The 27,357-nt window shown below is 41.4% G+C and overlaps 1 protein-coding gene across 8 annotated transcripts in view; it reads right to left on the reverse strand.

The window, feature by feature from the left end:
- LOC126183261 (neuropathy target esterase sws) overlaps positions 1-12,879 on the reverse strand; it is a 195,278-nt gene extending 182,399 nt beyond the window's left edge. For all 8 annotated transcript variants that reach the window (XR_007536714.1, XR_007536712.1, XR_007536713.1 and 5 more), the window contains exons 1-4: positions 12,580-12,879; positions 7,825-7,909; positions 5,433-5,515; positions 28-147 (exon numbers count right to left, since the gene is read on the reverse strand). Coding sequence is in view for 4 of the 8 variants with exons in the window: in XM_049925078.1 (XP_049781035.1) it covers positions 28-147; positions 5,433-5,515; positions 7,825-7,909; positions 12,580-12,690 (399 nt within the window). In the remaining 4 variants the exon portion in view is untranslated. The remainder of the gene's footprint in view (positions 1-27; positions 148-5,432; positions 5,516-7,824; positions 7,910-12,579) is intronic.
- Between the last annotated feature and the right edge of the window lie 14,478 nt (positions 12,880-27,357).

Here is a 27,357-nt window from a genome sequence, read left to right on the forward strand (position 1 = left end):
TAATGGTAAGCCTACATAACTGCTAACCTTAAGTTGTGTGGGTGTTGAATCCTTGCTCATTTGCAGAAGTATCTGCTTGGCAAATTTTGATATTGCTATTTTGCGCCTCTGGCCTTTCATATCTTGTGATGAGGCTACAGATTTCACCTGGAACACACATACAATATGTTTATTTTATTTGTCATTTACATACAGCTAAAGTAAAAGAATATGCCATTCCAGTTTTTAATAAGTAGTATTTTCAAGCACTAGGATACAAGGTTCAAAATAAAAGTATCTAATCGATAAAATCTGTGTAGTTATCTGACACTGACACATCTGGGAATTATGTATGACTTGTACAGCCTCACCCATCAAATTCTTTAGGATTCACTAACCATTTCTGAATCTGAATTATAGAAGTATGTTGAAAGATTTCATAACCAATCTTAATTTCCAGGAAAACAGTAGTGCACAAAAAAGTTGACACACATGTTTAAAATAAGAACAAACAGTTTTCAATAGCCTCTAATAATGGTGTAGTAGGTAGGAGTTGGTAGCTTCTCATTTAGATGGAGGTCTGGTTGCTGATATGAATTGATGTCACTGGAAGGACAGGCAGTAGATGAGAGCACTCTGAGCATCTATGGTATTATTCAGGTGGGACTGATATTGTTCAGGAGGAGGGAGAGTGGACCCATCAGAGTGGGTCAACTGGAGCCACAACTCCAAAATTTCAAAATCTGTAGCAAGAAGCCCAACCTTAAAGGCCACCCAATGCCCACTTCATATTAATGTCAAACGGTCAAGTACATTGGTCATGATGTTTTAGCCTTGAGCATTGAAAATATTGGTGATTATCACTACTGAATAAATTTTCACTTAGTTGTCTTGTTTAAGATATTTGCAGATATGAGTATATTAAATGAAAGATAGCTGAATGTTTATCTGGTACAAAAGTCATGTTTTCAACAACCCAAAAGTTGTTTAGAGCAACACAGTACTTTATTAGGCACAGTCCTATTGGAGGTGCTATGCTGTTGTCTTCCTTTAACATTGGAAACAAATGACCCAGCTAATTATAGGGGGAGATAATAGTTTAATGTGGACTCCAAAACACAGTGTAACCTGGCATTTTTCTAATTAATAAATCATTATCAGAACTGAAAAAAGTGGTAAGTGACAAAAATCCTTGAACTGACTAGAGATCAAACCCCAGATATTTGGATTAATAGTCTGGCACTTACAATGACACACTCATTTACCCAGTATCATACTAACAAAATACAGCTAAAAGCTCCACCATACCAACCTGAAAAGATCTACAGAAAAAGGTAACAGTTGCCGTATGTTTACGGGAACACAACGTAACAAAGGAGAGGAATGGGTAAACACATCTGGGGTACGTGAAGTATGCAACTGGAGGTCCCACAGGTTCATGCAGCACTTCTCCGTGATGTAGAACTAGAGCTTTCAAGGTTGAGACCAATTTCTTACAAGAAACATACAACTCGTGTGACAGGAGTTCTGCTGTTAGTAACTATGAGGGACAGGCAAAATTTAGTAGAAATTCATGCATCTATAAAAATACTGATGCGCAAAGCATACAACAACTTCCATTATCACACATTAGCAAAACATCTTGCTGAGAACCAGAGAAAATTCTGGTCCTATGTAAAACTGCTATGCAGATTGAAGGTTTCTATTCAACTACTCACCAACTGGTCTGATGTGGTAATAGAAGGTACAAAAAAGAAAGATGAAGTTTTAAATTTTGCATTTAAGAAAGCATTCATGCTGGATGATCATAAAAATGTACCATCATTTCACAGCCACACAGACTCCTGTATGGAGGACATTAAACAGGCATCAATGACACAAAGAAGCAAACCAAAACAATTGAAAATAAATAAGTTGCCAGGTCAAGATGGAACCCCAATTCAGTTTTACAGAGAACCAGAGTTTGAGGCTGACTGCAGAGCAATTCTATTGCTGCCACTCTAAATTCTGATTAAGAACATCAAAGACAAGATATGAGATATCAGGGCTCATATGTACTAGTATAGATAGTCGCTATTCCCTCACTTAATCTGCGTGTAGAAAAGGGAAGGAAATAACTGGCAGTGGTCAAAGGTACCCTCTGCCATTAACCATATGGTGGCTTGTGGAGTACAAATGTAGACGTAGAAAAGATTTTGCAATCTACTCAGGGTGGCCAGAATTGTGCACTCTGTAGGTTGGGGAGCCAGAGATGTTGACACACACTTTCTGCAAATGTATAATTTCCCAACATTGTTTCTTACTGATTTTTAATTATGTAGCCTACCTTTGCACACAGCTGTTTGGGCGAAATCAAGATTGTCATGGAAAGATGGACCTGCGCCACACTGAAGTGGCTAAGGGATCCTCTAATGGCACATTTCAGAAAGAGCTTTTGTGTGATATATTTCAAAACAAGGTACAGCACACAGCCCCACATCATACTGTTTAGAGGAGTAAAGCAGTTTCTTTTATTTTTTGTTCTTGTTGCATATGATGAATCTCTTTACAGGTCCACGTTGTTTCACTGACAGTTCACTATTGCTTGGAAAGTGTCTTTCTCAAAGCCACACTTGATTTTCCTTGCCTGATCAACAATCTTCTGGTATTTTCATTTCTTGATGGCATGTCTCTAAAATCACTCTATGAGGCTGACATGAAATTTGATAACTGAAGTATTCTTTCCAGTGCAAACCTTGTAAAAAATGTGGGATTTTAGCACACACATGCCTAAGTAATAAGAAAAAAACAGTTTTTTTGTGCCATTTGTGTGTTTTGTGAACTCATTCCACTGAGCTAAGTAGCATGCTGCATTTGTCCACTGCTGTAATCCAATACACATTGTGGTTTAAATTTTTCAGTACTAGTTTCGTTGTCTACTTTCCCTGCTGATTTCATTTCAGCAGTATGCCATGTCTTCAACACACAAATCATCTCTCTTATTCAAAGCCATCACAGTGTCTGTCGACCCAAACTCACTCTCTCTTCTTTGCATTTTGGCTTCAAGTTTTAGCACACCTTCCATGTTCATGTGAACTGTAACTACAGCATTTGTTCCACTTTCATGAAAACAATTCACATACGGTGTGTGCCCTCTCCCCAAATAAGGTTCCAATAATGTTGTCACAATATTGTAAGTAATTCCCAAATAGTCTTCACTGAGTACGATGTCACACTTTGCACCATTAAAAACTAGAAAGTCAAGCATAAATTCTATTTCACACTCACACTGAACAAATATTTTTATACTAAAAGTCATCTTTTAAATGGAATGTACTGTTTGCAAGCCATGCATTCCCTGAACAATGGGAGACTATTGCCAATACAAGCTTTCTGGAATCTAGTAAGTGCTCTTCTGAACTAACCCTCTCAGGCAAGAAACAACTGATCTTAAACATCCACAATGGATGAGCTTTATCTGATATTATTTTGTACAGCTTACATTTCAAGGTTTTAGTTGTCGACTTGAGATGAGTTACTGCCAGGAAACAATACATTTCTGCTATATACATATACATATCTTTCCAGGCCCTCAAACAGCTTCTCTCATAAATAGAAGCACCTTGCACCAGGCAGGATCTGTTAATCTTATCTACAATAATTGAGACTAATTTATTTGCAAACATGTCTGATAAACTTGTAATGCACAAGGGTTTTCCAGAATTATAGGAGTCACATCTGAATGTGCTGTATCAAAATCGTAAACCCTAAGTTTCAGCTCTTTTTTGTACCATGAAATTTTTCCACAAAGTTGCCTTTCTTCACTGGGGCATGTTATCTTAATCTCTATTTTATCACTGTCAGTAGAACTTCTGGAAGATGAAGTTATGCAATGAGAAAAGCAGCTTTCCAGTCATGAGGCATCGGAGGACAAGAATAAAGAGGCACAGTGTACTCAGTTTCAGACAAAGAACGACAAAACTAACTCTCACTACAACTTTCTGTGAGAATATATCCTATTTCCTCCTCAGACAACACACACATACATATTTTCAAATACAATGGAACAATACACAGCAGGCCACAAGATCGACAAACTGCAGCTCCTGCCATGTGAGTCACACGGAGGAACAATTAGTAATCCCACAAACTACCTGAAGAGTTACAACTGAGTATTACGTCACTGTCATTTATTAAGAAAACCACAAAATACACATATTTGGCATTAGCTCTACTGGCACACTCAGCTCCTATCGAATATATACATTGTTAGCACTAGAGGTATGATGACTGCACATGGATACATACTTCACTAGCTCAGCGTAACATAAATATAGGATGAGAAAAAATTGTGTTCCCAGTTCTTCATTATCAGACATTTCAATAACAACTGCCACACTGTCTTCTGTAGTATACTAAGTTCTAGGCTATATCATCAAGTGTCAAAGTTTCACTTACAAATGCAACTCATTTTTTAAACAATTACAGCTTTTCTGAAGTATCAGCTAATGGACCTACTAAAAATTGGATCTAGATGGTTCAAATGGCTCTGAGCACTATGGGACTCAACTGCTGTGGTCATAAGTCCCCTAGAACTTAGAACTACTTAAACCTAACTAACCTAAGGACAGCACACAACACCCAGCCATCACGAGGCAGAGAAAATCCCTGACCCCGCTGGGAATCGAACCCGGGAACCCGGGCGTGGGAAGCGAGAACGCTACCGCACGACCACGAGATGCGGGCAATTGGATCTAGAAATTATGCCATTTATACAAACATCAAGAGCACTGATAGCTATAAACACTCTGCTTATGGCCAGATCTCTTTTTCACTGCTCCTGCTACATATGCTACCAATGAATGGACAAACACAGTGGCTCGTGAAAGTTTTCAGTTGCTGCTGTCACACGGGAAGTGTAAACCCAACAATCATAAATTGTTGCAGCTAATTGGATTCAGACAGTTTTTGTTGTCGGCTCAATGTAAGCCATGTGATATGTGGTGTACAAATTGAACATTTGTAAAGGAAAAAAAATTGAGTCTCCCTGTACACCAATACTGGCATTATTATAATGCACTTTCTTATTTAATTTCTAATTTCTGAAATCATGAACATAATTTTGATACACCTTCTACAACGCTACATGGCAAAGGCATCCAACAAGGTGGTCGCCCCACACAATGAATATATGCACACTTCCTAGCACACAAAGCAGAGAAAGACAATGAAAAAAACTAAGAATTTGCCAAGAAAGCTGTTCATGATTGCTGCACTGCCCATAAAACACAGGACAGAGCCTGAGACTGACTGACTGACTGACTTACTTGACTTCTGAGTATAAACTTTTTCACAATCATGCTGAAAGGCAAAGGTACTCGATGAATTGAAAGTTTTTACGAAGTGCTCTTATAGCTCAGTATCAAACAGTAACATGGGGAAAGTGTTATTTATTTTGTGGAAAATCATCTGACCTTTCTCATAATTTTCCTGCCGTAGTACATCATCTTATCCCTTTTCCTGAAGCGTTTTCCAGACCGTCTTGCCTCTGGTAAATCTGTAAACAAGAGGTATTTTAATAAGTGACAGATGAAAAATCAAATAAGTTTCAGATTTAAGACTGGGGTTGGGTTGCTTTGGGGAGGAGACCAAACAGCAATGTCATCGGTGTCATCGGATAAGGGAAGGATGGAGAAGGAAGTCGACTGTGCCCTTTCGAAGGAACCATCCCAGCATTTGCCTAGAGCGATTTAGGGAAATCACGGAAAACCTAAATCAGGATGGCCGGACACGGGAATGAACTGTCGTCCTCCCAAATGCAAGTCTAGTGTGCTAACCACTGCGCCACCCCTTTTCTTCAAAGAAATAGCACATAAGAACACTCATCAGACACAAACTCAGGAACCCAGACTCACGAAACCCATTCTCAACCATCATTATTTGAGCTCTGTGAGTTGCTTGCTGTTTAGTATTAGCTGATTACCACATGCAATTGAAATAAGGGTAAAGGTTGAGTAAATATCACCCCCTCACTGACATCATATTCCTTTCTGAACAACAAAAGGATATGTTAAGATAGTGTTCAACCAGATGTTGTAAAGGTTGTTAACATTTCCTTATCACCACTTATCACCATGACAGTTTGGTGAAACTGTGTTTACACATAAAAATTTGATACTGTTTGCATCAAAGAGAATTAATGAGCAAGATGGTGCAATGGTTGAGAACTGGACTTCCATTTAGGAGGACCTTGTTCAATTACATTTGGGGCCATCCAGATTTAGGTGTTCCATGGTTTCACTAAATTGATTAAATCAAATGTCATGACGGTTCCTTTCAATTTCCTTCCCGAAACTGGTTTTGTGCACTATCTCTAATGACACTCTGTTGTTCAAAAGAAAAGTAAAGTAAATGGTTTTAACAAAGGAACATTAAGAATTCAATATCCCATCAACATCAAGGACATTAGACACTGATAGTTGATCTAGAAAAGCATTACAGGTATGAATCAGCAATTGTCTGTGTAAGGAAATATCATAATATTCATATAAAGTCATTTAGAGAAAGCCGCATGGGATTAGCCGAGCGGTCTAAGGCGCTGCAGTCATGGACTGTGCGGCTGGTCCCGGAGTAGGTTCGAGTCCTCCCTCGGGCATGGGTGTGTGTGTTCGTCCTTAGGATAATTTAGGTTAAGTAGTGTGTAAGCTTAGGGACTGATGACCTTAGCAGTTAAGTCCCATAAAATTTCACACACATTTCCTCATTTAGAGAAAATATGGAAATCTAACTCAAGACATCCAGAAAGGTATTCTGACTCTCTTGTCTTAACTGCTGCATCACCACTTTGGATTTAGGCTAACCTCTAGAATAAACTGCACAACAGAGTGATGATGAAACCTGCACAATTGTGAGATAACATAAAATATTGAGGTTTTAAAGAGAAAATCATTATACAAAATCTGTTTAGGACACCTGCTAATGAAAGATGTAACACAGATATGTTAAGAACATAAAAAAATTCATACAGACTACAAAATGAGTAACCACATCTACCACAAACCCTCTGTAACAAAAGCTCTCAGTAAGAGAGGTGCGATTTTACCCAATAAACTTTTATCTTTTCAGGTGTAACTAATTATTTGTCAGTTAAAGAAAAATATCTGCAATTTGGCAGACAGTACCAACATGGGTTCTACAATATTTAATTTCTTATTCTTAAAAATATTAATGTATGTCAGCATAGTGCTCTAAGTTGTAAAATTCTTTTCTACTACTTCACTACTTCCGTTCTAAACAATTTTCCTGCCCACAGCTACAGTAATTTCCATCAGCAATTTTGCTACAGTCAGACTATTTCTATGTTCCCCATTTTCATTTTCTTCTCAAATCTGTTTTCAGCATACCCATTAGTAATTGTAAAATTACCTCAAAATATCATCACTATTATCATCCTTTTCAAAAAATTTGAAATACAGCCTAGGTACACACAACTACTATTATTTGCAATGCTTTAAAGTGAAAGTTAATTTAATTCTTTAGTTTTTCAGGCATATGTCCAGTACAAAACATTTTCACGCAAACAGCCAGCATCCAAGCAACAGGGGAATGGTGTGATGGGTGACAAGTTTCTCTGTTGTCAAACATTTTGCATGTGTGCCATGATTATTTGAGTATTCAAAGAAGAACTTTTTGTACATAAACGTTTATTATTACCAAAACTGGTTTGTGCACTCTCTCTAATGAGACCCTGTTATTCAAAAGAGAAGTAAAGGAATTGGTTTTAACACACAGTATACAACCACAACTCGAAAATGGAAAGAGAGTAACCACTGTAAGAATGCATTGCAATAAAACACACACACTTACCCTTGTTGCTCCAGTCTCGAACATAGTTTAGAATTATCTGAATTGCATAGAGAATGAGCAGGACAGTTACCACTTGGAACATGAACTGAAACACACAACCCAACAGCATTAGAGATTCCATAAGATGATTTGATAAAATTTTCTTGTCTAGGCAGTAACATAAATTATCTAAATAAACTGACAATTCACTAGATACTACAAGACAATGCACTCCATAATCTGATTTGAGGCAATCTAATCTAATCTGTTCTAATCTAATCCAGTGTTCTCCATGTCGTGAATTACACATAGGCTACACGAACTGGACTGGAAGCATGAATTCGTCTCTGGACCGAGCTCTGGAGCTTCATCAGAACTGGGACAGGTCCCCTGAACATTAGCTAACTGTTTGAAGATGAAAACACAGCCCAGAAAATGACACACTACTAAATTAATTAATTTTGAGAAGGCAGAAAAGTAGCAAATGTCCCGACACTCCAGGGCCGACACGATTGTCCATCACAAAGAGAAATTTCTCTGATTTGATGAAAATGCAGATGGTGACAATTGTTATTGTAGTACATTGCCTTGCTGTCCTAAGTTATAAGCTTAGGACAGCAAAACAACAGTATAACTAACCCCCTAAAATTAATGATAAGTGAATTACATTAAGAAGTCAATAATGATGAGAAAAACAAGCCAATTTCTAAAATCCTCCCCTTGAACCGCATGCATAAAAAAGGAACATCAGAAAGAAAAACTTAAAATGAGTGACATCAAAATATAAAATCAGCCTTCGAGGATAAGACAAATGACAGAGTTAAACAGAAATGTTTGAATCATAACAACAGGCATTGCAGTATCTGTAACCATTTCTAATGTAGTTAAATCACTGTCACCAATAAAATGCTCAGTCATTTTTCATATCTGAAATCAGTAGCTTTCCTATACAGTAATCTTTGTTGTTGATGACCCATAATAATCTCTTACTAGACTGTCTCCACCTGAACTGTGATGACACATCACTCATGTATCTCATCAATAACACTGTCATTAGAAGGCCTCAAATGTGGATCAGTTGGTGCAAACTAAACTGGATGCTGGGTTTGACCCATGATACAAATGCTACTTGGTATGTCACATCATAGGTGAGCAAACATAATACTGACAATATTTGTTTTGCATTTATAATATTTTGTAGAATGTATCTTGTGCTGACAGGCTGCTCTGTAGTGTAGCCCAAGGTTGAGGCTAGGCCGAACGGCTTCAGCTCAGTCCTGAGTAGTTGAAGCCAATGAATGTGAATACCAAATCTCAGTAGTGGCAACAGACAGATTGGTAGCACAGAGTAAGGTCTAGTTTAGGTAGACGGGTGGAGGGCTGGTTGTGAGAAGGCAAAGTGATGTGGTAGGAGTCAATTAACCTGGCTCAAAAAGTCATACCACAAGGAACTTCAGATTTTGGATTCTAGAATCCAGTACACAGTAGAGCTGCCTATCCATCCCAAGCTCTTTTCTGCAAGGATAATGGGGCACAATTCCTCCTTCACTTCAGAACAAGAAGTGACTACACTTCTTTAAAAGACACAATACTACTCTTTGAATGATAGTTTGTTAAAGATTGGGATAGGTCTTAAAGGACACTCCTACTCCTCCATGGAGAAGTAACTTCCACTGTTGTCGGATGAAAGCCCATCCTTCACTGCTACTGTGTGTTACAGCAGGGAAGTTTCTTAACATTACAAATGAAAAGATAAGTATTCCTCAATTGGAGCTGGCTCTCAATTTGAGTGCTACAGCACGTTACATGAATGAAAATCTTCTAAGGTGTAAAAACAAGCAGCTAACTTTAGAAACAAATTTGATAAAAGGTTTATCTTTAGTGGGCAAGGTTTTATTAAATGAGCTGTACAAGCACACGCATGGCTCTGCTCACAGGTTCTATTTACCTCTGCTTTCCTTTTAAAATTTCTAATTTTGTAGATCTTTTATACAACACTGCAAAATGGTACTAAAAAATGAAAATCATTAATATATGGCAGGTGTGAGATTAGCTGCGGATCTGCCCACATGACTTAGTAGGTACTGAGCTGCCTGTTCACAGCAGACTTGGGTTCCTGTCCTATTCCGGCACAAAGTTTCTTCCTATTATCAGTTGTTGCAATACAATTCATACCGGGCAGTGTGTGGGGTTTCTCTGCCCTATTAACTATACTGGTAAGAAGTACTTGTCCCCATTTTAGAAGGATCTGAATTATTTTGCTTTTTGTCCACCACATCCATCTTATTTTCTTGATATCATAATGTACTGGAGCCTGCTTTGTGGAAAGAAGCATTATCATGCGCACACAGAAAAAATGTTAGCTATCAAACTGTTGCTACTGTGTGGCCAATGTCTAAAATGTGTGAACATATTCACAATATGATCCAGTTATCGACCAAAAGTAACAGTAAAAGATCAAAAATCAAAAAACAGCCCCATGATCATACACCATCTGCACAAACTTTGCCATTGGCACAACAACAATAGTTTGTCTTCTGCAACAGCCACACATCACCATATATTAGTATATTATATCACACAATACAATCATCTTCCAATTCACCACTAATCAATGATCGTGTTATTTGCATCACTAAGCTAGCTTGGCCATTTGTTCATGTGATCAGCAGCTTGTCGGCAGCAGTGGTGCAGAGAAAATTTAGCCTTACCACCTTTTGGTGGAGTATTCTGTCATCGATCTCTGTAAAAGAGCTCCAACCAAAATCTCCTGTAATAGATGACAACTTTCTCTGATAACAGGTTAATACTGCAAATGTTAGAGACTGGCACAGCTCTAAGACCTTTCTCAGCCCTGCAAAGGTTTCCACAATTAAACTGCCCAGACTGGAGCTGGGCACAAATAAGATACATGGAATACATCTGTCAGAAGGCTTGAGCTTGCAGGTCCCGTCCCTAATATCATGTCCTCTTCAACTCACTTATTTCCCTGACATACCCCTCCACAAAATATATTTACAAAATCTGCAGTTTCATACGTATCCTCTGGTGCACAGCTCAAAATCACACACGGTGTATAGAAATTTATCAATGTCATGTTTATATAGTACTGCTCCTGTTACACAGATATTTTTTTGCCTTTCTTTCTCACAGTTTAACATTCCATTAACAGCAGGGTACTTGTAAATAAAGAATTTGTTCAATTCATCAAGGATTCCAGGTGACAGTAATAGTGCCACAGCCCCCCCCCCCCCCCCCAAAAAAAAATAAATAAATAAAATGTTGGCTGTGGTGACAGACTGATCTATAATCTCTAGCATAGCTCAATTTCAGTAATACATCCCTCCCCCCCCCCCCCCCCCCCCCCCCTCTGATTACAAATAGGTTTTCATAATAAATTTGGCAGAATGTTGTGCTGTCCACAGAATTGCTTTTGAGTTTTGTGGCAAATTCAGGCCAGATTTCTCATTGACTTTATGACAAACCACAATGTAATTAAATGCAACTTTTTTGTGTGCCTGGAGTTTTAGGGGTTGTGTGATACATTTACATAATGGACCCCCCCCCCCTTTTTTTCAATACATCACATATGTAAACATTAAGCTTCATTACTGGTCAAATTGTTACCACAAACTTTATCTGACTTTCACATTCACTGGCTTTGCCAACTCACAACCAAACTGTCACCTTCCAACCTAAACTAGACCTCGAGCTGTGTACACATCAGTCTGTCACCACAACCAAGATTTCAGGGTGGTGGGTGGGGGTCCAATACCATACTTTAACCAATAAGTTGATAAAAACCGTCCAGATTTAGTGTACATGACATCAACAGAATAATTATAAGAAAGGGGAATCTCTTTATGCCTCAAAACAGTTCCACTGTTCACACCTCAAGTATCTTGTGCAAGACACAGAGTTAATGTCCAAATGATGTTTGGCAGTGCAATGAAAACAATCAGCTTGAATGTCTTGTGCAACTCACAGAGTTGCTTTCTACAGGTCATTTGGCAGCCAAATAAAAACGAGCACATAATCACATAACGAAGGGGACCTTTGTGTTAACATTTTATTTGTTTAGAAATAAAAATATCACATGCACAATGTGGGTACCCAACAATTTCTGTTCCGTCCATGTGTCCTGACATACAACTGCAGGTTTTGTTTGCTTTTTGAACTTCTCCAAACATAACTTGTTTATGCTACTGGCAACACTCTTGTCCTAAGGAATTACGGGTGTTTTATTATAGCAAACATGCACTTCAGTTTTACATATAATCAATAATACAATACTTGGTTCACTCTTATGTGTGATATTGGATGAAAAGTACTTAACTGTCATCACTCACTCACATTTATGAGCGTACATGTGATTTGCTTATTTGTATCTGCTGCCTCTGCCAAAACACCTTACGTGTCACACAACAGGATAAAAACTTAACTGTGCTTCACAGATGTGGTCTGCATATATTAATCAGTTACACTTTATGGCGTTAGGTCTGAATGACATGATTCTGGGTTTTAAAACATAATCCCTTACATATACACAAATATTTCATCTCGAAAACAATCTTCTTCACACATATATATCTTCAACGCCAACAAAGTAATTTACGGATAGGAAGGACATTATACTACCCTTTTAATGAAGAAGTTTACAATTCAACTAAATTGTACCAGTATCTTTACTCAGTGACACTTAATTGATGTGAGTGAAGTGAGCATTTTTGTTAGTAATCGTCAACATTGCATAACATATGAACAAGAAGTACAAACCAGATTCCGATGCACGACTGTTGATATAGTCTCGGACCATTTTTCAAACCCTATATAGTCGCCGAATCCGTACAGGTATTCTTTTAAATACAGCATATTCAAACTGAACATCGTGCCCGTCGACTCTCCTCGTCATTAAATTTTCTTTGTGTCTTTCGCATGTAGCTGTAGAGCACACACGTTCATCTGGACTTTTAGATAATTACTAAATCCCTGGAAAAGTTCACTTCATGCTAACACTGTTAAAACGCTGACACAGGCGCACGGCGTCCTTCTCCCGCACTACCAAACAGCTGACTGTACGAGGGGCAAAGTCTGAGGATCAACAACGAATTCGATTGGCGGCAATGCGTTACGTCATACTGAATTGCGAACAGCACACCGTGGTACCCGATGTATTGACAAAGGCAATATGTAAATAAAAGTTTTCAAGGCGGTGATTCGTCATAATAAAGTACAAAATAAAATATATTCTACATGTTCTGTGCCAAAACTGATAAATAACGAAGTAAAAGGCACCGACTGACAACTTCCGCAGAGATGAGAACTACCTACTGAAGTTTTGTGTATGACGAAAGAAAATGTGAGCGAAATACTGTCGCCGATACATGCATCACCAACTGGACAACAACTGAATCGCACGAGTGACGTTTGCCTGCCTGTCTTTTCGTGTGCTTTCTTATTGACCAGTCGTGTTTCAGAGCTACCAGACACATAGTATTCCGCGTATTAGAACAGAGTTGGGATAGAACATTAGACGATTACTTTTGATACGGAAGCAGATTAAAGAATTTATAGCAAATAAACAAGCAAACTATACACAACAGTATTAAGACTTGCTATACAGAGCAGAAGTGTGGCAGTTCAAAGGCTGCCCATTTCTCCATTGAGTGAGAATGTTAAGCTTCATACAAAATGTATTTTTTTCGCAAGAGAGGTAACCGTAAATGAGAAAAAGCGCTAATAACCGTTCTGTTGATCGTTCTGTAGGCCTAAACACATATAAATAAGGAACTGCGTCGTACATTATACAAGGGGCGATCAAAAAGTTTCCGTTCGAAGGCCGCACAGGCCAGAACTGGTAAGCCAATCAGGCAAAATCGCCGCGAGCATTGAGGTAATCAACCCACCTAAGCTCCAGGTTGGAACATACTCGTTTAGTGAAATACCGTGTCCTGCTGTGTGAAGAATCCGTAACTGCCTACTGCACATCCTCTTCAGACACGAATCGTCGACCCTTCAAGCCTTTCTTTAAGGAAACGAAGGCGTAATAATCGCATGGGGACAGGTCAGGAATACAGAGCGGGTGCTCAAGTGTCGCTTGGATGAGGCTCTAGCCTCCAGATCGACCGGCACCTTGTGTCGAATCGCGACCGGCTATTGGCGCACCATTCCACGCCGCTAGTTTTCGACAGACATGTTGCCCCATACACACTCTTCATTCTCTGATGGATGCCCACCGGCGTTTGTCCTTCGGAAACCAAGAAAAGAATAAAAGCACGTCGGACCTGGTAACAACGTCGCCATAGTTCACGTCTTCCTTTTTTCCCCATGGGACCAAGGTGCTGAGGTCATCGGTACCTAGGCTTACACACTACTTAATCCAACTTAAACTAACTTACGCTAAGGACAGTACACACACCCATGCCCGAGGGAGGACTCGAACCTCCGACGGGGGAAGCCGCGCGAACTGTGCAATGGTGCTGGGGTAAAGACCGCGGGCTACCCCGCCCGGCAGTTCACGCTGCCACATTTACCGCACGCACGTCGGAAAGATATCGGGTGATCAAAAAGTCAGTATAAATTTGAAAACTGAATAAATCACGGAATAATGTAGATAGAGAGATACAAATTGACACACATGCTTGGAATGACATGGGGTTTTATTAGAACCAAAAGAATACAAAAGTTCAAAAAATCTCCGATAGATGGCGCTTCATCTGATCAGAATAGCAATAATTAGCATAACAAAGTAAGACAAAGCAAAGATGATGTTCTTTACAGGAAATGCTCAATATGTCCACCATCATTCCTCAACAATAGCTGTAGTCGAGGAATAATGTTGTGAACAGCACTGTAAAGCATGTCCGGAGCTATGGTGAGGCATTGGCGTCAGATGTTGTCTTTCAACACCCCTAGAGATGTCGGTCGATCACGATGCACTTGCGACTTCAGGTAACCCCAAAGCCAATAATCGCACGGACTGAGGTCTGGGACCTGGGAGGCCAAGCATGACGAAAGTGGCGGCTGAGCACACGATCATCACCAAACGACGCGCGCAAGAGATCTTTCACGCGTCTAGCAATATGGGGTGGAGCGTCATCCTGCATAAACATCGTACGTCCCAGCAGGTGTTTATCGGGCAAGCTGGGGATGATGCGATTCTGTAACATATCGAAGTACCTCTCACACGTCACGGTAGCAGTTACAAAACCAGAATCACGCATTTCCTCGAAGAAAAAAGGCCCGATAACGGTAGATGTGGTAAATCCAACCAATACCGCGACTTTCTCGTCGTGCAATGGAGTTTCCACGACAGTTCTAGGATTTTCGGTAGCCCAAATTCTGCAGTTGTGGGCGTTAACAGAACCCCGGAGCGTGAAATGAGCTTCGTCGGTCCACAACACGTTACTCAACCAGTCGTCATCTTCCGCCATCTTTTGAAACGCCCAAACCGCAAATGCCCTCCGCTTCACTAAATCACCAGGTAGCCGATGGATTTTGTACGGACAGTATCGAAGGGTACGCCTCATTGTCAACCAAACAGTAGTGTATGGAATGCCGGTGCGACGTGTGACTGCCCGAGCACTGATTTCCCCGTGCATAGACGAACCCGCTACAGTCTCCATTTCTTCCTGAACTGTCTGAGCAGCATTACGCCTTGTGCTCGGTCTGCCACTACGGGCTCTGTCGTCTAAACAACCCGTGGCTTCGAACTTCGAAATCATTCTCGCCACAGCTGCATTTGACAACGGACCTTTACCCGTTCGAATCCCCTTCCTATGGCGATAGGATCGTAACGCTGAACTAGCACATTCCCCATTCTGATAATACAGCTCCACTAAAAGCTCCTTTTCAGGTAACGTTAACATGCTGCGACTGCTGGCTCACTGCTGCGACTGCTCTCTCTCATTACATCACCATTGATACACGATTATCATGCGCAGTCACTGACGTTTTGCTGTCCAGCGCCATCTGTCGGACATTTTGTGAACTTTTTTTGGTTCTAATAAAACCCCATGTCATTCCAAGCATGTTTGTCAATTTTTACCTCTCTATCTACATTATTCCGTGGTTTATTAAGTTTTCAAATTTATACTGACTTTTTGATCACCCGGTACTAATCTCTTGCCTATATGTCGGTGTTTATACACCCGCATTGGAGTCGCGCCAAATTGCATACACGCTGCGGCAACGCCCTCGAACGGAAACTTTTTGGTCGCCCCTTATACATTCTTTGCACACGGAGGCAATATGATAAAAACTGTAGAGCAGGCTCGGAATACCGGACGAGGAAATGTGGGCATCATAAAACAGTTTTAACATCATGGCATAATCTGCACAGAATGGCAAGTAGTTCATATAGGCTCTACCGGAGAGAGAGGGCTGGGGCAATGAAATGTGGAGTCCCAAGTTTTAGTCATGTCGCACAGTGCCGCATGACCAGCATAAATTATGTGATACTTATCGGTGAGTTATTAGCCAAACAGTTGCGGGTCTGTTCTCCCGAAGTACACATCTCCACAACCGTAGTTCACCCCTGTCATCTATGGCCCGTGGCGGTTTTGGATAGCGCCATTTTGCCATGCACGGTATACTTTCGCCACGGCGGCACGCGAACAGTTTACTATGTCAGCCGTTTCGGGAATGCTTTCACCTGGCCCAAACATCAATGGCCTTGCCCGTTTCATCGTCAGATAAATAGAACTGTTTCTGCCGTACCACATTTGCACTGTCTTCTGCGTCCCTCGACAAACTTTACATACCCTCCACTGCTATATAGTGCTACCGCCTGCCGTCCGCGAATGGTTCTCGCACGTTGACATCGAACATAGTTTTTAGTAACATTAACGTGTCTGGACTGTGTAGTTATCTCTATAAACAGTTATCTTTCCTGTTCGTATTGTTCCGTAGTTTAGGTTTTGACTTACACAATAAGGTTTTCAGCTGAAGAATAAAACCATCTGGCCCGCATTTTTTTCGAGATAGCTGTCATTTCGGCAGCGAAGCTACTGCTCTGCGCCAGCTGCGTGAAAGAAGGACGAAAGAGTGGGGTCGAACGTCCGTCGACGGAGAAGTCATTAACGATGAATCAAACCATGGAATGAGAAAGGATGGCGGTGGAAATGGACCATATCCTTGCAAAGGAACTATCTGGGCATTCGCCCAGAGAAATCACCACAGTTGCTACTGGGAAACCGTGTTTTTGTTTTTGTTACTATCCGCTGATATCTCATAGTTTCCTGTCATTGTTGCTTTACAGCATTTTTCTCTCCCGTTACTCTTAATCAGCACATTCGAGTTTCTTGTGAAGGAACAGTAAATACGTTCCACTATATGCAAGTGTGATAGCGAAGAGTACCATAGATTTTACAAGAGCAAGATTCTTAGAAAAAATTATCGATTTGGTTTCAACATTGAGGAACTAGGGTAAGACTGATTAGTCGCGCATGCTAAAGGTAATTTACGGAAACCAAACATCGCAGCAACCATTGTGATTTTTTTTTATTCATACAGCTGTTACTACTGTGTGCAGTGCAGTCTTTTAAAAATCGCGGTGCGCAGTGATGTCCTGTTGCTACGAAGGTCCATCACGGTGTCTAAACATGTTCACCAATACATCACAGACCCAGTAGAATTTTCACTTCTGTTTCTTGTTGAAGTCTGCTATTATCTTTAGCAACTAGTAGAAAATATCTGTATACACAACTCTCCTTTCTCTTTTTTTTTTATCCAGTATCTCCACAGGGTTGGCATGTTAATCTGGATTTGGCAATATTGATGGCAGGGGTTGGCGGATGCCCTTTCTGTTACCCCTTCCCCCCCCCCTCCCCCCCTTCCCAGGACGAAATTTGTGCACCCCGTATAGCTTGGAATAGACTAGAAATGTCTTATCCCATATGAAAATGCGGGAACGTTTTCGAAATGTTTGCGTGTCGGGTAATTGAGGCGGAATGTGGGTACCAGCCCGGTATTCACCTAATCGGATGTGGGAAAGCGCGTAAACACCACATCCGGCACACCGGCCCTCGTTCATGAGGTGCTGAGACGCAACGGCCAGACGGCATCGTTGAAACGTTCGTTATGTATCGTGCAGGTCACAAGGAGTGCGACTGTGACGCTGCAGCAACTTTAGAAACAGCGCCGGTGGCGCCGAATTGTCGCAGAATACAGATTCGCCGGACAGAGGAGCGGCTGTGCACGCCTGATGACGCGTTTGACCGCTGCGTGGCAGCAGCTGCGGGAGGCAGCTCCGTTGTAGCGCGCTACACATGCAAGCTGCTAACGACGTTTCTACTGCGTCCACCGTGTGACAGCTGACGCAGCAACAGCAGCCGCTAAGGCCAGACGCTTTTGCCTGTGTGGCACTAGCGTTTTGCCACCTGCGTCGTGAGCGGCGCAGGCAGGCCGCGTTCTGTCTCACTAGGCCTTTAATCCCCGGACGGATTCTATTCAGCATAGGCGCGCTTCCCCGAATCATGGAATCGACGCTCTAACGCGCGCAGCTAACCTGGCGGATGCTCCAGTCTACACAAGAAAACTTGATAATTGTCGTTCGTCGATAAAGCATAAACAGTTGTGATGTCATGAACATTTTGCACACGTAATAATTCTTTACATTTTAATCACTATACAGTTAAAATAACCCATCCCCTTTTTCTCCTATGCCGAACAAAGCCTAACGAAATTAAAGTGAAATTCATATAAAAACAAAATGCAGTTAAAGGGGAAGTCTGCTTTTAAAAGTCATGAAAAAGAAGTAACGAAAGCGTTATCAAGCTTTTTTCGAGTGAAACTTCCGATAATAACGAGAGGATAAATCAATCGTCATTTAAACTTGTGAAGAGGAGCAATGAAAGCCGTAACAAACATGTTCAAAACATGTCATATGAGCAAGTTTTTTTCGGTGGTATAGGAATCGAAGGTAAAAAAGGTGTTATGTATGGAAAGCGCGTATAGAATCACCACTGATGATGCTTTACCAATTACACTACTGGCCATTAAAATTGCTACACCAAGAATAAATGCAGATATTAAACGGGTATTCATTGGACAAATATATTATACTAGAACTAACATGTGATTACATTTTCACGCGATTTGGGTGCACAGAGCCTGAGAAATCAGTACCCAGAACAACCACCTCTAGCCGTAATAACGGCCTTGATACGCCTGGGCATTGAGTCAAACAGAGCTTGTATGGCGTGTACAGGTATAACTGCCCATGCAGCTTCAACACGATACCACAGTTCATCAAGAGTAGTGACTGGCGTATTGTGACGAGCCAGCTGCTCGGCCACCATTGACCCGACGTTTTCAATGGGTGAGAGATCTGGAGAATGTGCTGGCCAGGGCAGCAGTCGAACATTTTCTGTATCCGACAGGCCCGTAGAGGACCTGCCACACGCGGTCGTGCATTATCCTGCTGAAATATAGGGTTTCACAGGGATCGAATGAAGGGTAGAGCCACGGGTTGTAACAAATCTGAAATGTAATGTCCACTGTGCCGTCAATGCGACCAAGAGGTGACCGAGACGTGCAACCAATGGCACCCCATACCATCACGCCGGGTGATACGCCAGTATGGCGATGACGAATACACGCTCCCAACGTTCGTTCACCGCGATGTCGCCAAACACGGATGCTACCATCATGATCGAGACGTGGCTGAGTGATACGAGGCCGTTGGGATCCAGCACGGCGTTCCGTATTACCCTCCTGAACCCACCGCAGTCATTGGATCTCGACCAACGCGAGCAGCAATGTCGCGATACGATAAACCGCAATCGCGATAGTCTACAATCCGACCTTTATCAAAGTCGGAAACGTGATGGTAAGCGTTTCTCCTCCTTACACGAGGCATCACAACAACGTTTCACCAGGCAACGCCGGTAAACTGCTGTTTGTGTATGAGAAATCGGTTGGAAACTTTCCTCATGTCAGCAAGTTGTAGGTGTCGCCACCGGCGCCAACCTTGTGTGAATGCTCTGAAAAGCTAATCATTTGCATATCACAGCATCTTCTTCCTGTCGGTTAAATTTGGCGTCTGTAGCACGCCATCTTCGTGGTGTGGCAATTTTAATGGCCAGTAGTGTAAGAAAGTGAAAAACTTCTTTTTTTTTTTGCTATGCGATTAAGACGGAAAAATCCAATGTTTTTAATGTGAAACTTACGAAGTTTATTCGAACAGTTAAGCTGTCTCAGCTATGCAAAGAATGTCGGTGTTCACAATTATTCAAAGGCACTGTGTACATCACAAACAGCGACCATTCCCGCACTAGGCCTGTTCAAGAGCAGTCTACATCTACATACATACTCCACAAGCCAGCTTACGGTGCGTGGCTGAGGGTACTCTTTACGAGTACTAGTCATTTCCTTTCCTGTTCCTCTCGCAAATAGAGGTAGGGAGAAACGACTGTCTATGAGCCCTAATTTACCTATATTCGTGGTTCTTACGCGAAATGTAAGTTGGCAAAAATAGAATCGTACTGCAGTCAGCTTCAAATGCCAGTTCTCTAAGTTTTGACACTAGTGTTCCTCAAAAAGAACGTCGTCTTCCTTCCACGGAATCCCATTTAAGTTCCCGAAGCATCTCCATAACACCTGCATGTTGTTCGAAGCTACCAGTAACAAACCTAGTAGCCCACATTTGAACTGCTTCGATGCCTTCCTTGGTGTGGTACAGGTCCCAAACACCCGAGCATTACTCAAGAATAGGTCACATTAGCGTCCTGTAAACGGACTCCTTTACACATGAACCATACTTGCCCCCAAATTCTCCCAATGACCAGAAGTCGATAATTCGCCTTCCCTATAACAAACCTCACGTGCTCCTTCCATTTCATATCGCTTTGCAACTCTACGCCTAGATATTTAATCGAAGTGATTGTGTCAATGAGCACACTACTGATGCTGTATTCGAACATTACGGGTTTGTTTTGTCCCACTTATCTGCATTAACTTACATTTTTTTCTGTATTTTGAGCTAGCTGTAATTCATCACACCAACTAATAATTTTGTCTAAGTCATCCTATATCCTCCTATAGTCACTCAACAACGTCTCGTTCCCGTAAACCACAGCATTAACAGCAAATTGCTGCTCACCCTGTCCGCCAGATGGTTTACGTGTATAGAAAATAACAGCGGTCCTGTCACACTTCCCTGAGGCACTTTTGACGATACCCTTGTCTCTGACGGACACTCGCCGTAGAGGAAAAAGTACTGCGTCCATGGTGACAAGCGTGTGCTGTCGAATGGGGAGGACATCGAGTTGTGCCCATGAGGTTGGGGCCTCATAGCGAGGCACAAGCAGGGATCGCCTGTCGGTGGCCTGCGAGTCTGTGAGACAGGCCAAGCTGCTCTGTGGAGCCGGACCCGTGTACAAGTTGCTGGCCTTGCCTAAGTCGAAACGATTGCTCCCAACCTGGCGGCCACGAGGCTACGTCGCCACGTGCTACTTCCGCGTTTTCACTTGAGCACTCGTTTGAGCTACACAGCTGGCCTTCAAAATTGCAGCATCAGTATACTGTATATAGCAATCAACGAAATTCACTTACTACGCGTATACATTATATTAGGCAGAATATACGATTGAATTTGAAGGTGACTTGGGGGCATACAGAGTGCAAAATTTAGTACACAGGGCTGCCACCTATGCCAGCAACAATGACGCTAACCCGCGTGAACGTCGAGACGAACTCAGCTTTGGTGACGGATACGGGTATTTCATTCCATCGATCGTAGTGCCTGACAAGCTGTGGTGCGCCAGTCTCTTGCTACCAATTATCGAGATATTTCCAGTGAGTGAGAGCTCTGGTTAATGTGCTGGCCAGGGCATGTAACGTCAGCGGTTTTTCTAGTTGGTAGTTGATTGATTAGTATTGATCGGCCCTGGCCAAAACTCGGCGATAGTCGGTAGAGCGATGATACTGTTGTTAGGTAAAGACCACATTACAAAAAACAGTGCTGAACTGAACTCTCGACGTGTGTGTGATATTTACTTCACCAATTGTGACAAATATTACGCTACTCGTAGAAATTAACTCGTTTATATTCGATGGTTTAACAGTTGCTATTAAAATATTAATGATAAATTCAATTCAGTTCCACCGACACCAACTTCCCCATAGTTTGGTTGTAATTTCAAATCTCTAATAAGTCGTAACATTGCGATTGCTTCCTAACGTCAAAGAGTTCAAATGGTTCAAATGGCTCTGAGCACTATGGGACTCAACTGCTGTGGTCATAAGTCCCCTAGAACTTAGAACTACTTAAACCTAACTAACCTAAGGACAGCACACAACACCCAGCCATCACGAGGCAGAGAGAAAATCCCTGACCCCGCCGGGAATCGAACCCGGGAACCCGAGCGTGGGAAGCGAGAACGCTACCACACGACCACGAGATGCGGGCTAACGTCAAAGAGTTTCTATATATGCGCCGAGCGCTTCAGTCAAATATTATCCCAGCACGCAAAAGATCACAGTTATGTCTCTAAACAAATTTGTAATTTGGAGTAACAAATGCGTAAATTGGCACGAAAGGATGGTTTATTTCACAATAACGATCACTTCCTAATAAGGCCGTGAGAAGAAGCTTCCCCAGGTGGTGATGGTGGTGGTGGGGTGGGGAGGGGGGGATTTATAAATTATCTGCTTTAAAACTATTGCCAAGTTCCAGAGTCCGTTTGCAATTACGAATGAAGTTAATTGTCTATCACCGTTCAACGCCTAACTAGAGCTGAGTTCGAGTTACCTAATTAAAAAGTTCACTTTAGTCTAATATAAGGTAGTCCTCTATCTGAGTTCTAAACGATGTTATAGTTAAAGTTAATGTTTCGTTTCACTGCGTCATAGTAGATCGCAATTATCAATCCTCGAAAAACAATCTAACCACGCCTACATATACGAGTATTCAAACAAGTCTGACCAGCTTCGGCTAACTCTCGTAACGTAGTGACAATGGATCAAATTTTCCTTAGGCATTACTCACGATTCTCAACGAGTACTCACACGAAGTATTCTTTGAGATCGTTGGTTCTACTTTGCTAATTTTAATTATAGTAATTTTGCGATTTACTATGATTTTGAGTTTGAGTTTACTGAGGTTCTATCTTTCTTTTGTAAGTTGATAAATTGCTAAGTATAAGGTTCTTGTTTCAATTACTGGTTATTATCCAGATAATACTGTTAAATGGAACTTTGGTTACATGTTCACTTTTCATGGAATTTGGAACTTGTTTTGGGGAAATTTTTGGGGTATTGCTTGCTATTTTTTCTTTTTTCATTTTTCGTCCGAGGAAGTGGCACTACAGGCAACAACTGAACCCCCTCGATGTCAAGGACAGGGGTGGGACAAAAATATGGAAACACGGCAAGAAATGCATGCTTGTTAATGCAGGCTGCGATGTTGTGCACTGGCGTCCAAAATTAAAGTAACAAACCACTACTTCCGCCACATCTGTCCAATTCACGATATAATCATACAGACTGTCAACAGGTGCCCGCACGATCGTGTTCTGCATGGAAGATGGCATTTTGGTCAACGCTCAGACACTCCACCGATGACATCAGGGCACCTATGAAACGGGGTAGTGTTTGCCGGGTAGTCCCACATCCACAACCGCTGTGTACACAGTCACAAATGGTGCAGTATGGGCCGGTGGCGGCTGTTGTGTAACAGCACGTGCACACCCTAACTTTTGACACCTTGTAGATTTATTGATTATTTTTCTTTGGATGTTGTTACATGTAATGTAGATACAGTAATCTGAAGTACACGGCACTAAATCTACCGCGTTATGCTACCTTGCTCCTTTAGACTCGGTAAAACTTCGCATCAGGGTCGCGTGCACACCTTCAGTTGTGCAGGTTTTAAAGATCTTTTGCGCATGCACGCCAGACGTGACGTAATTGCCTTACCGGCCAAATACATACGGATTTGTTAACAACGTGCGCGGTTCACGACGTGCACTGCTAGTCCTTAGTACTCAACTACAAGTTTATGTCAGTGCCACCAGGTGGCAGCAGACTTTTGCCCTATTGGCTTGGTATAAATCCCGCTAGACGATAGTACATTCCTCACATATGACAATTCACTCACTATACAGGGTGTCCCATTTATCTTGCTCACCCAAAATAACTTTTTTCTGATATGTTAAATGAAAAATGGTTTCAACCAATGATTTTTAACATAATTGGGTAGCTTCAATAAGATTCTTCAGGGTATCAGACCGCATCGTCATAATTTAAAATGCGCCAACGTTTCGGCCAGCGTTGCAGCTAGCCTTCATCAGGGCCTTACGTTAAACCGCTAAATGAAACTCACTTGGTTCCTTAAATAGCTGCACGAGAAAACCGTGTCGTTACTTGATTGGCTGTAAAAGGAGGAGGAGGAGGGGTAAAATTATGACGATGCGGTCTGATACCCTGAAGAATTTTATTGAAGATGACAACGGCCGCGGAAGCCTACGCTTACATAATTGGGTAGTTCTTGCTGAGGGTTTAAGTCTTACGTTTCCTCCCAGATGTCGGAGACACGGGGTAGAGGTTACATTTTTTAAATGGAAACGAAACATGTACATTTTATTCAGCCTCACCCTCACCAAAAGGTATTCAAAAATGTATCACACTGTACCATTTTATCTACAAAACTAGTAGCTATGGAAATGATAAATAATACTTAGCTTCTCTAATTGAATTATCACTTCAGTGCATTTTATTAACGTCTTTGAGGAGCATTTTAACATTTAACAAATTACCAATAAACTTAGCACAGCACTGTACAGTAGTTGGATCTTGTCATTATACAGTACCGTATTACAGCATTTATGACAATGTAGAAGTAACATGGCCCTTTGTAGTAACTCTTATTGTGATACATTTATTGGACCACTACATGAAAAACAGAGCATTTACACCACATGTTGAAAAGAAAATGGTTCAGATGGCTCTGAGCACTATGGGAATTTACATCTGAGGTCATCACTCATCAGTCCCTTAGACTTAGAACTACTTAAACCTAACTAAGCTAAGAACATCACACACATCCATGCCCGAGGCAGGATTCGAACCTACGACCGTAGCAGCAGTGCGGTTCCGGACTGAAGCGCCTAGAACCGATCGGTCACAGCGGCCGGCCATGCTGAAAATGGTGACCATTGTCATTCATATATAGTGCCACTCTGTGGATGAAGGGCGCCCTATATCGTGCTACTTCTTCGTCTGTGATGGCTTACAAGCATCAATAATGTGTTGCTGTATGTCCTTTGGTGTTGTTGGGACATTTTGGCAGACAGCACTCTTGACTGCTACCCACAGAAAAAGAATCCAGCGGTGTAAGGTCCGGAGATCGGGCAGGCCAACTAACTGGCCACCACAGCTTTTCCACCTACAAGGGTATTTGTAGTCCAGAATTAGTGCTCATAAGGCATTATGAGCAGAGCATCCATCATACTGATACCACATGATCATCCTCTGATTTAGAGGTACGGCGTCTAAGAGAACAGGAAGAGTATGTCTTAAAAAATCGGGCATATTGTCTGCTACTTTGGTTGACACAAAGAAAGGTCCAATAAAGGTATCTCCAATAATTCTGCACCAAACATTAACTTTCCACTGACGTTGATGTTCTACCTGTCGGAGCCATCGTGGATTGTTGGTGGATCAATAATACTTATTTCTCATATCGACAATTCCTTTGTTGGAGAATGACCCCTCGTCGGTAAAAAGAACATCTGAGAAGAGATTAGGATTAGTCAGAAGTTGTTATTGGGCCCACTGACAAAATTGAACCCTATTGTTGAAGTCATTTCCATGAAGTTCTTGTTGTAAATGAACATGGTAAGGATACAATTTATAACTATTCAGAATGCGATGTTCACTTGTTTTTGAGACGCCAAGGATTCGCGGCTATGCAGATTTATTGATCATTTTTCTTTGGATGCTGTTACATTTAATGTCTTTTTCGTGTTGTGTTCTCTGATGATTTCGAGGTCTCGCATTTAAACTTCCCGTTTCAAGTAGGCGAGAAATGAGACGACCAAACACCCAACGATGTGATGGCTTGTCAACGAATCGCCTGCTACAGAGTCGTTGCTAACGAGCAGAATTTCGCCCACCTACAACAAATTACAGTACGGGTACGTACAGTAGAGTAGAAGATAGACATACTAACATAATAATCATGATGGTCTCTAACGGTACTGAACATAAAAGTGCAAATTACTAAATTATTTCCTAGCAACGTACGTAGATCAGCAGCATTTCTACCTCATCGTTATGTGTGTAGATCATACACCTTTATGCAACAAAAATTGTATTCACAGTGTGTACTACCGCTATGCAGTTACTAACTTACTCTGATGCAGTGTACTGTAGGCTAAAGCGACAACAAACGAGGTGGGAGGGGTAGGGGAGGAGGAGTGGTACCTTTGTTTACATGAGTCGGAAATCATAAACAAAACCCACACAGCACTACACTGGGCATGTAATGTGAGCAGTCAAGGCAGTAAACAGCTCGGTTTCGTCACAAAAAAATGGTTCAAATGGCTTTGAGCACTATGGGACTTAACTTCTGAGGTCATCAGGCCCCTAGAACTTAGAACTACTTAAACCTAACTAACCTAAGAACGTCACACACATCCATGCCCGAGGCAGGATTCGAACCTGCGACCGTAGCGGTCGCGCGGTTCCTGACTGTAGCGGCTAGAACCGCTCGGCCACTCCGGCCGGCGGTTTCGTCACAACCTGTATACTCTTTATGGTTTGCACATCTACATTTTATTGACAAAAGTGATGAAATGTGACATATTTTTGAATAACTCTTGGAGAGCGTAATTGTATTCTTGGATAAAATGTACATGGTTCCATTTTTAAAAAAATTTAACCTCTACCTGTATCTGCTACATCTGTGGGGATACATAAAACATATACTCTCAGCAAGAACTACCCAGTGATGATAAAAAATATTGGTTGGAACAGTTTTTCATTTAACGCACCAGAAAAAAATTATTTTGGGTGAGCAAGATAAATAAGACATCTTGTATAGCAAAATTAGATCGGACATCAATATATGTTATAGTTACAGTCATAGGAAAACCTATTTTGTGGGGTTCTGAATGAGATACACTTTATCAAGTTTTGGATTTTATCATACAGTAATCCATTTGAGGCGCTGATAACTATAAGGCACATCATCGTCGATTGTGAGACTATAGCATTTATTCATCCTTCTGACATCTGTTGATGTCATGATAGGACAGGTTTATCTGTACTGTGGGCCCACATTGTACGTATATATGAATATTCACGAAAAGCTGTCTTACTGTTTCTCTGGTATTCACTTAAAAATGGCGTCGAAGACGGCTTCCTGTGCAGTGTCAACACGAACACTGTTGAATCTGTTTTAAATGCTAACAGAAAAAAAAGTTATCGAGAAAAGTTAGCCTCAGAGGAACTAGGGCCTCCCAGACCAGATCCGCTGTCTGATAAAAATGACAAAATCAAATAAGCGTGACTACAAGCGAACATTTAACGAATAAGTGTATGGTAAGCGTA

Source organism: Schistocerca cancellata, chromosome 4, assembly GCF_023864275.1.
Source record: "Schistocerca cancellata isolate TAMUIC-IGC-003103 chromosome 4, iqSchCanc2.1, whole genome shotgun sequence".
Lineage (NCBI taxonomy): Eukaryota > Metazoa > Arthropoda > Insecta > Orthoptera > Acrididae > Schistocerca > Schistocerca cancellata.